The sequence below is a fragment of the Adiantum capillus-veneris genome, chromosome 18, assembly GCF_014529385.1.
Source record: "Adiantum capillus-veneris isolate H3 chromosome 18, ASM1452938v2, whole genome shotgun sequence".
Classification (NCBI taxonomy): domain Eukaryota; kingdom Viridiplantae; phylum Streptophyta; class Polypodiopsida; order Polypodiales; family Pteridaceae; genus Adiantum; species Adiantum capillus-veneris.
This window is the reverse complement of record NC_140948.1, coordinates 137,628,903-137,641,284: the sequence shown is the minus strand read 5'-3', so window position 1 is coordinate 137,641,284 and position 12,382 is coordinate 137,628,903. Positions and strand designations below refer to the sequence as shown.

General features: G+C 43.4%; 1 protein-coding gene and 1 pseudogene across 1 annotated transcript; both read left to right on the top strand.

Moving 5' to 3' along the window:
- The first annotated feature begins 1,113 nt into the window (after positions 1-1,113).
- LOC147436500 (uncharacterized) lies at positions 1,114-2,133 on the top strand (annotated as a pseudogene).
- Positions 2,134-6,991: 4,858 nt separating this feature from the next.
- LOC147436499 (uncharacterized) lies at positions 6,992-11,167 on the top strand. Its single transcript, XM_086488176.1, has 5 exons — positions 6,992-7,320; positions 8,870-8,927; positions 10,407-10,444; positions 10,572-10,640; positions 10,720-11,167. Exons 1-5 carry the CDS (start codon positions 7,179-7,181, stop codon positions 10,797-10,799), a joined length of 387 nt encoding a protein of 128 aa, XP_086344302.1. The 5' UTR covers positions 6,992-7,178; the 3' UTR covers positions 10,800-11,167.
- Positions 11,168-12,382: the final 1,215 nt, after the last annotated feature.

Genomic DNA, 12,382 nt, shown 5'->3' with positions numbered 1-12,382 from the left:
TTGAGTTCTGGAATATAAAATGAATGTTCATTTATCAAAGAAAGGATTTTGGGCTGCCTTTGAAAGCATGAACATTGAATGCCTTAGAGGTTAAAGTTCTTTCACCCGTTGAAACTTGAGGTAATAGACTAAAGTTATCATTTTTGTTAATTCAAATTTTACAAAAAGGATCTAATCATTTGAAGCTTTTATCTCTAGAGATTTTTTATTTTTATTCCTGATGAAAAAGCAAAATTTAGCTTTTTAAAAACACACAATTTTTGACTGGTTGTAAGATACTCATTACATGGCCACTAAATCATTTTAGATTTTATATTTTCTCAATGGTAGGTAGGTAGCCTTCATTCTACGAATCTCTCTCTGCCTCCTCCAGTAGATCTCTCTTGAGATTATTATTCCTACTATGCAAAAGTTTCTCCTCTCTCTCTCTCTCTCTCTCTCTCTCTCTCTCTCTCTCTCTCTCCTCCCATTCCTAGGCTGTCTTCAAGAGCCAAAGCCGCATGCTAAATACAGTTGGGTATTGTCGTGTTAGAATCAACCAGTTGTATGGTTGCTCTTGCAACCAAACACGAAGCAAATCTGTGCTCTTGCAATGACTCCTAGGCAGCCAAAGATGAAGTGGGCAGAGTGGGAGTAGAGGCAAGCAAGCAAAGAGGGCCGAGTTGTCAAGTAGGGAATAGAGAGGAAGGAGCACACATGGCGGATCGAGCAGGGACAAGGCTGAGCCTCCGAGATGTGTGAGCCCACAGAGAAAACACCCCCCCTACCCCGGGCCTATGTGTGTGTGTGTGTGTGTGTGTGTGTGTGTGTGTGTGTCACTCGTGCTTCTCCCCTGCTTTCTTTCACGCCATAGCTCTAGCCTCCTCCTTGAGCCACCTGCTTGCCTTGCTGGACTTTCCCTCGTTCAAAGCTATTCGTCCATCGAATTCAAGCCTACCCAATGGTAGTCTAGACAAGGTGCATCTAGAAGGTGATCGTGATGATGAAGAAGACTGGCTCGGGCAAGCGCTTTTGCATCACTTTCTATGAGTGCGCACACTCATTCACACTCATTGTGCATGCAAGGTGCAACTTGCCTTCTGAGCTTTGTTCAATGCAAAAGCTTCTTATGCGATGCAATGTGATCAATTTGTACACGGGATCCAAGCCCTACACTTAGATAGGACCTCATGGCCAGCGGCTGCATCCCTGCAACTGATCAAGAAGGTAAGGATCTGCTCTCAACAAATGCACATGCACTTTTTCCTGGATTGTTGGAATTCTGTGTTTGTGAAATGCCAAGAGAATGCCAAAAAAGAAGATCATGTTCTTGTCAGTACTATGTATGAGCTAGAGACCCATGTGATAGATTCCCTATGTACCGCATCCACATAAACCTTGTCAGTTGTTTGCACTAATGAGTATGGCACCCAACTCGTCTGTAAGCCTCATTCTACAAGATAACTATTTATCGTGGCTTGACCATCAGCAGTAGTGCTCAATTTTTTTTTTCTCACATCGTGTTTGACAGTCTTGTATCTATAGACAAGAATGTGGTAGCAGAGCTAGCCCATGGTCTGGAGGTTAGTAGAGAGAGTTTTATGTGGTTCATCGACCGTGATTCATACAAAAACAAGGCAAGATTTGAGGAGATCCTACTAGAGGGGTTTATGGAATGCACTAGGGATTGAGGGATGGTGATCTCATGGGCTCCTCACCTTTCTGTGCTCAGCCATTCATCTGTGGGTTCCTTTCTTTTTGTTTGTGGTTGGAATTCTATCTTGAAGAGCTTGAGCAATGGCGTGCCTACATATGGGTTGGGCTTCCCTCAAATTGTTGATTAGAACACCATCCTCAAGCTCATTGTCCGTGACTAGAAGGTGGGTTTGCCTCTTCTACAACAAGTGAATATGCAGAGAGTTGAGCGCATGCATGTTATCACAGTAGTAATGAGAGGCAATGAGGGCTTACAAATTCAAATGCAGGCACATGAATGGAAAGAGATCCCTAGACTTGGGGGACCTTCATTTGGGCATCAATGAGTTATTGCCACATAGTTTCTCGTCTATACAAATGGACTCTTTCTACGAGTTTTCATGTAGTGCATGCATTATGTGTCACAAGAAGCTTCTACCATTTTCCTATGTGGAGTAGGTAAGCGTAGCTCTTTTTAGTGTGCTCAACGTATTCCTCTCAAAAGCTACCAATGTTGAGGTAAATACAACACAACAATGATCTTAGTAGTACTTACAATGTGGTCCCGCAAATAGCTATCACTATTCACTTTTGAAAATGGAGATTGTGTTATTTTTGCTCTCGATGTGTGATACTTTAAAGGGCAGGCCTTGTGACTTTATCACTTGTTCACTAACAAAAAAGGGAACACATCACTATGGCCTTAGCCCTTTGGGCAGGCCAAAAACAGGGGTCCAATGTATTTTAACCGTTGAAATTCTAAAATACCGCTTGGATTTTAAGCTTGCCTTAAAAAAAACCGGGAAATTTACAGAAGTTTTAGTGAAACTTATGTAATTACTCGCAAAAGCTTCAATATTTGACCTTATTGGCCTGCCCAAAGGGCAAATGCTATAGAGATGCCTTCTCTTTTTGCTGACTAAAATAGAAAAAAAGTTGAATTGTATTTTCAAGTATTTTTGATAGACCAAAAATGGTGATTGGTTGAAATAAGAAAGTGGGCACTCATTTAAATGCAGTGTGTAAATCTAACCATAGATATGTCTTGAGTTTTACTTGTGTTTTCTTTTTACCAGAAAAAGGCGTAAAGTTTTATTTTCATGACTCATCATTAGGAGTGTGGTTTTATTGTCTCTATCTACGAGCAACATTAATGTGTCATGCACATTGCAATGATGATTCATTGATCTCACATGACCCGATCCTCCCCTGCACACACTGCTCTCGTGAACCTCTCGTAAACATCACGAATGCAACCAGACTCGTTGTGCAGGCCTTGACCTGTGCATGCCATGCCAACCTCGAGTTGCTTGTGTGTTTGCTCGATAGTGATCACTATCTCCGGTATATAATGAATGCCCTGCAACTCGCCCTCAAGCCTCGTACAGCTCTTCAATCGTAACTACAGCCTGCATGAGCTACCTCTGCTCGCTTGCACTACTCTAGAGCTCGTATGTATGATTTGACCCTGCTTGTCAAGCTTCCCCCTTATTCTGAGTCTGCTTCGATCGCTAACAAGGGCACGACATTCGGCCACCAGTTCTCCTTGAGCCGACTTATATGCTTATACTGGCCATTGGAGCACAATGCTTTTTTCTTCTCTGGCTATGGCAATGCAGAGGCTGAGTACACTTGTGGACCTGCAATTCAGACAAGGCTAGTCGGCAGCTGACGGGATGAGCATCGAAGTGATGGCACACTGCCTTTGGTCGAGGGAAGAGGTAGGCACATGTGTGTCTCTCTCGTAAGAAGTTTTAGATCTCTATTTCTCTTGCTCACACAACCAATCTGCAGCTAGGGCCACATCCTTGACTTGCAGAAAGCTTCTCTCGCGATGGCGAATGGAGCAGGAGGGGACGTTCAAAAAGGGAAGAGGGGGGGGGGGGGGGGGGGGATCATGCAGAGAATCTGTATTGAACATAAGGGGTTCTCATTAAAGTGACACAAATTAGCACCATCTTGAGCTGCATGCAGCCACCTGCACCTCTTCAACATTCATTATCATCTTCGACAAGGGATGTTTTTGCACGACGAGAAGCTCCTGATGAAACCCACGGTTATTGATGCATGTTGATGCACGATGGCAAGTTGTTGACGTCATCAATTAGTCTGCTAAAGTCTTCATTCTTGCTTGTTGGAAGCTTTTGATCATGCTTGCTAACTCACGACGCTGTTGAACTGTTGATTCTTGTCGCTGGAGATAGAGAGAGAGATAGAGAGAGAGAGATAGAGAGAGAGAGAGAGAGAATTTTTGTATTGGCGGGGAGAATCATTGGGTTGCAGGGCAGCAAGAAAGGACCTCGGACAGAGGTGGACAAGCAGCAGAGCATCTGGACAAGCGAGAGGAGAAGAGAGTCCATGCTTGGCAGTTTGTGCATGGTAGAAGGGGCTGGCCAACAGCTTTAAGTGAGCAAATTGTATTGATCACACTTTGCCAAGGGTCTCTCTCTCTCTCTCTCTCTCTCTCTCTCTCTCTCTCTCTCTCTCTCTCTCTCTCTCTCTCTCTCTCTCTCCACGAGGCCTGGTTCTTTGATGGTTTGGTGGAGTATGTCACATCAGGGCTAGTTGTTGCCATGGTGTTGTGTGGAAATGGGGTCGTTCTAACAAGGTGCAAGATCCTTGGGTCTATGAAGCCTGCCCACTCAGCTGCTAGGGTAGAGGCGCCAGTTGTGGTACGGCCCCCAGAAACAGGACAAATAAGACCCTTTTATGTTACGCTTGAAGACCAAAGAAGGCACGAAAAAGAGAAGCCCAAACGGCTTGCTGATTTGAAATAACGTCATTCCATTGGACAGTGCATGGGCTCAAGCCTCCGTGGGTGCATTTTACCTCTTTTGGCCCTGGTTGGAGTTCTTATTCATTCCAATTTTTGATACACTGGATTCCGAAAATCGCGCCGCGACTACCGGTTCTCAAACCCGACCAATCCCAAATTATTTCTCCTGAAAGCTTGTGAAAAGGTGATTAAAATGAGCTAGGGTAGAGAGAGATTCAAGCTCCCCAAGTTACCCGTCCCCCTACTAGCTCCTCTACCCTACTGGTACCATCAAGGGTGATTTCGTTGTTGATATTGGAAGGACTGTCATTCATGGAAGTGCCCAGAGGGAGATTTCTTTGTGGTTCCTCGAGGAAATAACCAAGTGGTGCAACAGCTTTCGCAGCTGGATTTATTGCGGAAGCCAAATTCTAATTGACTCATATCAGCCTATCAATTGGTCTCTTCTCTCTCTCTCTCTCTCTCTCTCTCTCTCTCTCTCTCACACACACACACACACACACACACACACACACACACACACACGATGACCCACTTACAAACAGGCGTGCATATTGCTTGTGTGCACACACTAAGTCTGACTATTTTACTGGTTGATCAAAATATAACATTTGTATGATAAGTTTGTTGGATCCTTATTGGACCTTATTTTCAAGGTTGTTGCTCAATGTTGGGTCTCTGTCAACGCTGATTCATTCATTGTGAGTGTCTTTTCTCTATTGTGATATTGATGATATTTGGTTATATGCATACATTTAGCATGTACTTAACTGGGGTGTATCAATTGCATGATATGCCAAACAAGGGTAAGGCCATGTGGTGTTTGAATCCGTATGGCATCTTGAAGGCAAGGGCCAAAGAAAAGCATGATCAAATTGCTAGCTAAGGATTATTGGAAAACCAAAATCTTTTCAATTTGTTGATCAACATGGATGTCAAATGTATTATACTTTGGAAAGAAATTTTCCTTTAAATGATTTTGGCAGCAACACCGCTGTGTGTAATCTCTATCTCTAGAGTCTACATTGGCTCCTCTTTATATAGATAGACTACATCCTAGATGTCAATAATGAAATGGGCATTTTGGAAATTTATGACAAAATATTGGAGGCATTTTTTGGAAATTTTTGAAATTTGAAAAGTATTTTGGGAATTTCCACAAATTAGAGGAGTATTTTGGTCATTTTTCCAAGAAAAAATGTTGATAGGGTTAGAAAGCCATCACCATGTTGTTTTGGTAGGACTTGTAAAAGGGCAATTCAAGCAGGAGACCATGTGGCAAAGATACATAAATGATTTTATATTTTAACAATGTCCTGTTTGTAAGAGTATAAAATTTTCGACTGCCTACAAATGCCATGCATTCTTGTAAAGGCTTTCAAATTATCTGGTCTAAAGTTAACTTCCAATAGAAGAATATTTAATTATATAGCTAGATTTTGAGGGTTGTCATTGTGACACGAATAGACAATGTCCTATTTGTAAGAGTATAAAATTTTCGACTGCCTACAAATGCCATGCATTCTTGTAAAGGCTTTCAAATTATCTGGTCTAAAGTTAACTTCCAATAGAAAAATATTTAATTATATAGCTAGATTTTGAGGGTTGTCATTGTGACACGAATAGATCAATGTAGGTTGAGCTCCAGCACTCATACCTCCAAGGGGCAGGCCTGGTGGCTTATCGCTTGTTTTTGGTCTGCCCAAAGGGCTAAAGCCATAGTGATGTGTTCCCTTTTTGTTAGTGAAAAAAAAGTATTTATTTAAAAATGCATAAATTTTTTATTGATCAAGCAAACCAAGGATAATCATTGCCCAGACCTAGACAAGCCAATATCTTTACATGATACATGTGGTTTTAATCATGAAAAGGACAGCTCATGTCCCTAAGCCTGACGTTGTGTCGTTTGCAATTGTTAATCCCATGGTCACTAGTATGACATCTCCGCTCCAATTCCCTCTGTGTTGCATGCATCATCACCAACGACATCAAGCTCGTCTGCCTCTAGAGGTCAGAGACACAATACCACCCCTCAGACAAACCGTTTTCCCTCCCAAGCCTTCGTTGCATCTCTTCGTCTGTCTAGTGCAAACTTTGATCGTGTGCACCGCATCACGCAGTAGAGCACAGAAGAAAGCAACGCTGACTCTTGTGCATCTTGCCCTCCTTCAGGACGCCCTGCTCTTGAGCATCTTGCCCTCCTCAAGGCACAATTTGCCTTGCACGTCTTGCACACACACACAACCCATGATGGCAGTTCTTTGTGTTTTGCAGGGCAAGGCAGGGGCTACGATCGATACGATTTCTCTCTCTCTCTCTCTTATGTGTGTCTGTGTGTTTTGTAGGCATGGCCGCAACTGTCCCTCTCTCTTTCAGGACCTGTGTGTGTGTGTGTGTGTGTGTGTGTGTGTGTGTGTGTGTGTGTGAGAGAGAGAGAGAGAGAGAGAGACTCTCTATGTGCAATAGAAAAAGATAGAGGTGCCCTTGCCTAGCCATTGCCCTTGTTCACACAAAAGGGACTGGGTCTCTCCCTCTCTTAGCGTTCTGTGTGCACTGTTAAACGCAAAGCTGCCTCTCTGTCCCCGTTCTTCGGGCATTTCTAGACACAGCCACCTTCGTCTCTTCCCCGTGTGCTTCTGCTCCATTGCAAGTTCCATCACATCCTCCGCCTTCTCCCTACTTCCAACACGCTACACGCCTTCCGATTTGTTTCTTGCCTTCTAGCCACATGTCTCGCATGCTGCAATCCCACTTCGTCTGCTCACAGATAGTGTCGTCTCCAAAAGTGACATGCGCACACATCACACATCTCGCAACTTGGCGACCTTCGCATAACAGTTGGTCCCTCTGCTTACCTTGCACTACATTTGGTAAGGGATTTTATGCCACCTACGGCCTCCCCCGACTCTCCCTGTCTTTTTCGTTTCCATTTCATTTATCTTCAAACTCAAACAAAGAATCTCGTAGAGATTGATACAAAATCGTGGCGTCCTATGGGCTCAACATCATAAAAGTTTTCAATCTTCTTGTGAGTGGGTTACCAAGATCATCATCAGTCTCCCATGGCCCCTAGAAGGGTTCACAGGTGTGACTGGGCATCTTCATCACCTGAGGATAATGCGGCACACGAATTATGCAGCTGTTTTGGGCTTGAGAGGCTCCCATCAAAAGCTTAGTGTGTCTCCTGATCAGTTGGAAACACATTTGAGCCATATCATGGAGGCAGCCTCTCCAGATGGTGTTGTGGAGGGAGTGAGTGCTACTATGGGTGTCCTGTAAGGTTTGATAGGGGTTTTACGGCTTGGATCAGTGGTTCAAGCTTACAAACATTCTAGTACAATTTTTAATTGGTGAGGGAAAGAAACGTGGGTGATAGACTAATGCATTGTTGTTACTACTGTGTGGATCGCACACTAACCCTTATTATCAAGGTAGAAGAGTTTCTTGTGGAGCTTTCTTCTTGCTTTGCAATAAGACAAGACATGCTCAATGGATCTGGGCGGGTCGCTTATTGCAAATGGTCTCACATTGGAAGTCTGAGCCTTGCTATTTTCCATTTGCATTTTGTTCTGACTAAGAACCTATCACTTTTGTGCTAGTTGAGTATTTGCACTCTTGATAATGCAAACCTCTTTCATAAGACCGAAGTTGGAGTCTAGATGGGCTTTTACAAATTTGGGCTCAGAATAGGGTACCTTATTTTCAAGGAATGACAAAAACATTGTCTGTTTTGGACATAGCCATTCTCATCTTTAGTATTAGGCTTTATCATGGCCAAGTCTGCCCTGCATTTTTGAAGCAATGACAGAAACTAAGCTCGTCAATCTTCATATTGGGCGTTTGCTCACTTGTGCTTTTTACTACTCAAAAAGGGCAGGTCTCGTGATTATATCACTTTTTATTATTAGAGGTTATGTTGCAGGCCTCGTGATTTTATCACTTTTTGGCTTGTCCAAAGGGCAAAGGCTATAGAGATACCGTCTCTTTTTGCCGACTGAAATAGAGAAAAAGGTTGAGGTGTATTTTCAAGCATTTTTTGACAGGTCAAAAATGTTGATTGGTTGAAATAAGGTAGTGGGCACTCATTTAAATGAAGAGTGTGTCTTGAATTTTGAAATATTAAGGATCTGCCTTTGAAAGCATTAAACGTTGAAAGCCTTAGAGGTTAAATATAAAGATTGCAAAAATTCAAGAAAAGTAATTTTTTGGTGGTAAAGTGAGAAACAATCTTTATTGTGTGTGTCGTGTGTGATTGGATGTGGAGGTAGGGTTAAGAGGATGTTTCTTATCACTAGTTGAATTTATCTTTTGAGGGCTCTCTCTTCAAATTTTAAAACCAACCATTTTGAAAAGTTCCTTCTTTATCTTATGGTTGGCGCTTTCTCTCGTTTGATTTCGTTCTGTGGGTTGTCTCTGCAGGTCGTGAGATGAAAGAAGCCAAGGGGAAGAGCGGGTTCTCCAAGCAGGCGGCCAAAATGTATGTGTTTCTAAATTCACTCTCCCGTTTTTGTAGCTCTAGCACGCAGAGTTGTTTAGTAAATTTCTCTGACTGTCAGTATGCCTCACAAAAGGCCGTTCTAGTGCATAGAGAACAATTTTTATATGCACATTTTTAATTTTCTAAAGTTCTTACACAGAATTTGTTCATAATATGATTTGAGAGACACAAATGTCTTGATACTCAATTGGACATCTTTCTTGTAGAGTAGAGGTCATTTGGGAAGAACAACAGCATCATTTTTTCTAGAGTGCGTGCAGTTTGGATGCACATGAAAATTGTGCAATCGTCAATGGACATCTTATGACTGGTTTTTCCCTTCTTTTGTGTGAGGGGAGACCTTAATGTGGCAATATACACTAATTTTATTTACGAAAAGTAGGAGAACCTCAGCCACCTAATGGAAGGCCCACATTTTCTGAGAATGAGCAAGGAGAACTTTCGAATGCTTTGTGGTTTTGAAGTCACCTCCACCGTCAAGGTCCAGGGGAGGGGGGCTGCAGATCCCAGCCATACATCTAGGATACATTAAATCAAGGAATGTCACAACCAATCATTGGATGTATGACAAGTTAGCAGGCAGAATGTCAAAGGACACACTGTTACTTACAGATTTGTCAACTCACCAACATCAAATAATAAATAGACAGCTCAGCAAAGGGAATTTCACCATTGCTCGACACATCAGCAACAAGAATATGAAGCTCTGCATGACACATCAGCAGAGGGAATTCAACAGAAAATTGACATCTCAGCAGAGGGAATATAACTGCAACATGACACACAACTTAATAAGAGTTGCTTCACCCTCTGCCATTTGACTCAGAGAGTTTGGCTCAGCCCTCGCCCACCCTTTCATGCATGCCTTGCCCTCGAAATCTGCTTCTCGCTTTACTCGCACGTCTGGTTAGCTGAAGCCGACACTTTTCCAAAAGGCAAGCCTAAAATTAGTTCATATTTGGCCCCCCTCGCCCTGGACCATTGACGGCCGGGAAAGGACCTCTTGTGTCCTTTCCCCCTAATGCGTGCTCCCACGTGACTCCCGGCTAACGTCGGTCGCCACGAGGTCGCACGCATTACGGGGAAAGGACACAAGAGGTCCTTTCCCTACACCTTCCCTCTAGAACAAAATTGTTTACATCAGGGATGAGAGAAAAAGAATTCAAATGACACGACTTTGGCTTCCTTTGAAAATACCAGACTTTGCAAGAATTTATGTACCTTTTTGCCCCAATTTCACATATTCAAGAGTAACTTCAGGACCCAGTTACAATTTATTGAGAAGATTGATTGCAGTGTACTTTTGCATCATCTTCTTTGTCAGTTATGCACATTTTTCCTTCATATATGTAGTTTTCCCAATAGGATTTTTTGTTATGCTTGCGCAGATGTGAAACTACACGTTCCAGTTAAATGTCAATGGATTTGTGCATGACATTTGTTTTTTTGATCTTGTAGCAACTTGAAGAAGAGAAAGCAGGCTGCAAGCAAGGAGGGTAAGGCCAAAAAGCCTTTTCATGCTTCACTCCCCTCAACCCTTCTGTTACCCCTCCCCGGCCCTGTTGATGGCATCGTCTCTAATGGTGCTCTTTGCATGCCTTTCCCATGGCTTTTCCCATTCAGGTGGCTCTCGCTTGTGCAACTACGCTTGCAAACACGCAGGTGTTGGGATTGGCAGTTCGAATCATTATGGTGGGGAAGGGTTTCTTTTAATGCGTGTTTGTTATTTTGTTTGCGGCTTGCAATGCTGATGGGTTTTGGCATTTTGTAGGTGCGGCTTGCAGTGCTGATGTATTTGTTGAGGGGTCTCACCCTGGTGCAGAAGGATCGGCCTGTGAGCGACACCGCTAGCGATGGATATCGGCATGCTACAGGGCACATGGGCATCTCATTGGTGCTGTTTTTTGAGCGATCTTGATGTGTGCAAGCCACAACGCTGGCAAATCTTGATGTGCTATAGAACCGCGTCGTGCGGACGATAGATCTCGACTTGCTGCAAGCCACAGGCATGGCGGATCTTGATGTGCTGCAGAACTGCAGCCTGCGGATGTCAGATCTGCAAGTGTCTACCCTTCCATAATGTTTCCAATGTAATGCTTTCTGTTGGTGAGCAATGGGTCGCTAAACCTTTGCACCTGCGAGAGCACCCATCCTCATTCAAGGAACACGATCTGAGCTTGATTTCTCACAATGGATCACCCAAGAAGCTGGTTTCAAGATTTTGGTCTTTTCCTTTGATAAAAGGAGTTGAGCAAATGGGTTGGTAAAGCTACACATGGAACATTTATGATACACCCTCACTGAGTGCATTAGCGCGGTTCAGGCAATGTCGCTTGGGATCATCAAAGAAACTGCATGGCGGGTGCCCCTATAGGCTCGATGACACCTTACAGACCGTTTGGGATAGAGTAGGGTGCTTCCCTCTTTTCCATTGAGCTTACTTTCTGCAGAGGCTATTTTGGATGTCTGGGCCAGCAGGTTTGGTCTCTTGTACATGGTATGCCAGGGGAACTGCATAAGTTGTGGATACTCACAGGACAGATTTTTTTGTAGTAGTGGTTTGATTCGAGAGGGTAGACCTCTATGCCTCCTCTCTTGAGGATCCTCCTACTTTGGCATCCTTTTTCAAGTACAATGTGGATCTCACCCGCCACATTTACATCAAGGGCAAGTCAACGAGCTGTAAGACGGGTTGAGGCATTCCACATCAAGATGCAGGCTCTATAATGCGGCTCCTTTGTCAAAAACTTGGAGCAGCCTAGCGCATCACGTTTGGGAGTACATGAGAACTATAGGCAATGAAGAGCACAGTTCACCCAAATCCTCGTGACATGAAGCTTGCAGACCTGGTCAACCTCAATACAAATACTACACAGTGAAGTTGCAGAGCAACCTGGGCAAGCATGTAGCTGCCACCAATCAGGTATAATACACTCCAAATCCTCTCAAATGAGTGATGTTGGACACCCTCATGGGCTTGTGATCAAGGCCTTCCTCAGGGAAGGCAGTCCCTTCTACATTGCGCTGTTGGAAGCACAAATCCTTGTAATGGTCCCAAGAATTTGTCCCTTATGAGCCAAAGTGACCAGAAAAGGTATTGTGCCTGAATATCTATCTATCTATCCTGCTTTTTAATTTTTTTAAAGAAACCAATTCGAGCAAGATAGCCTGCTCCCTCCGCCTCCATTTCTTCGTGTCTCTTCCCTCCATAATCAATAAATGTCACCCAAGATATAGCAAAATGTGATGCTCATCAAGAACTTCATGATGTCTCTTATCTGGCATAGAGACCGGCCAAAATAGCCCAAGCAACGTAGATTTCTTAAACAACATCAACTAGCAATTTGATCATGATTTCGCTCTTCTCTATTTCGTTTCTCCTATAAAAATTCACCAGCGCTCTGGAAAATAATTGGGATAATTACCAACATACC

Bases quoted from the DNA above. Each gene is read 5' to 3' on its own strand.
- LOC147436499 (XM_086488176.1), top strand. From the start codon at position 7,179: ATGTCTCGCATGCTGCAATCCCACTTCGTCTGCTCACAGATAGTGTCG. The intron at 8,928-10,406 runs GTATGTGTTTCT...TTGATCTTGTAG, and splicing joins TCCAAGCAGGCGGCCAAAAT to CAACTTGAAGAAGAGAAAGC. The intron at 10,641-10,719 runs GTGGGGAAGGGT...GGCATTTTGTAG, and splicing joins TGGCAGTTCGAATCATTATG to GTGCGGCTTGCAGTGCTGAT.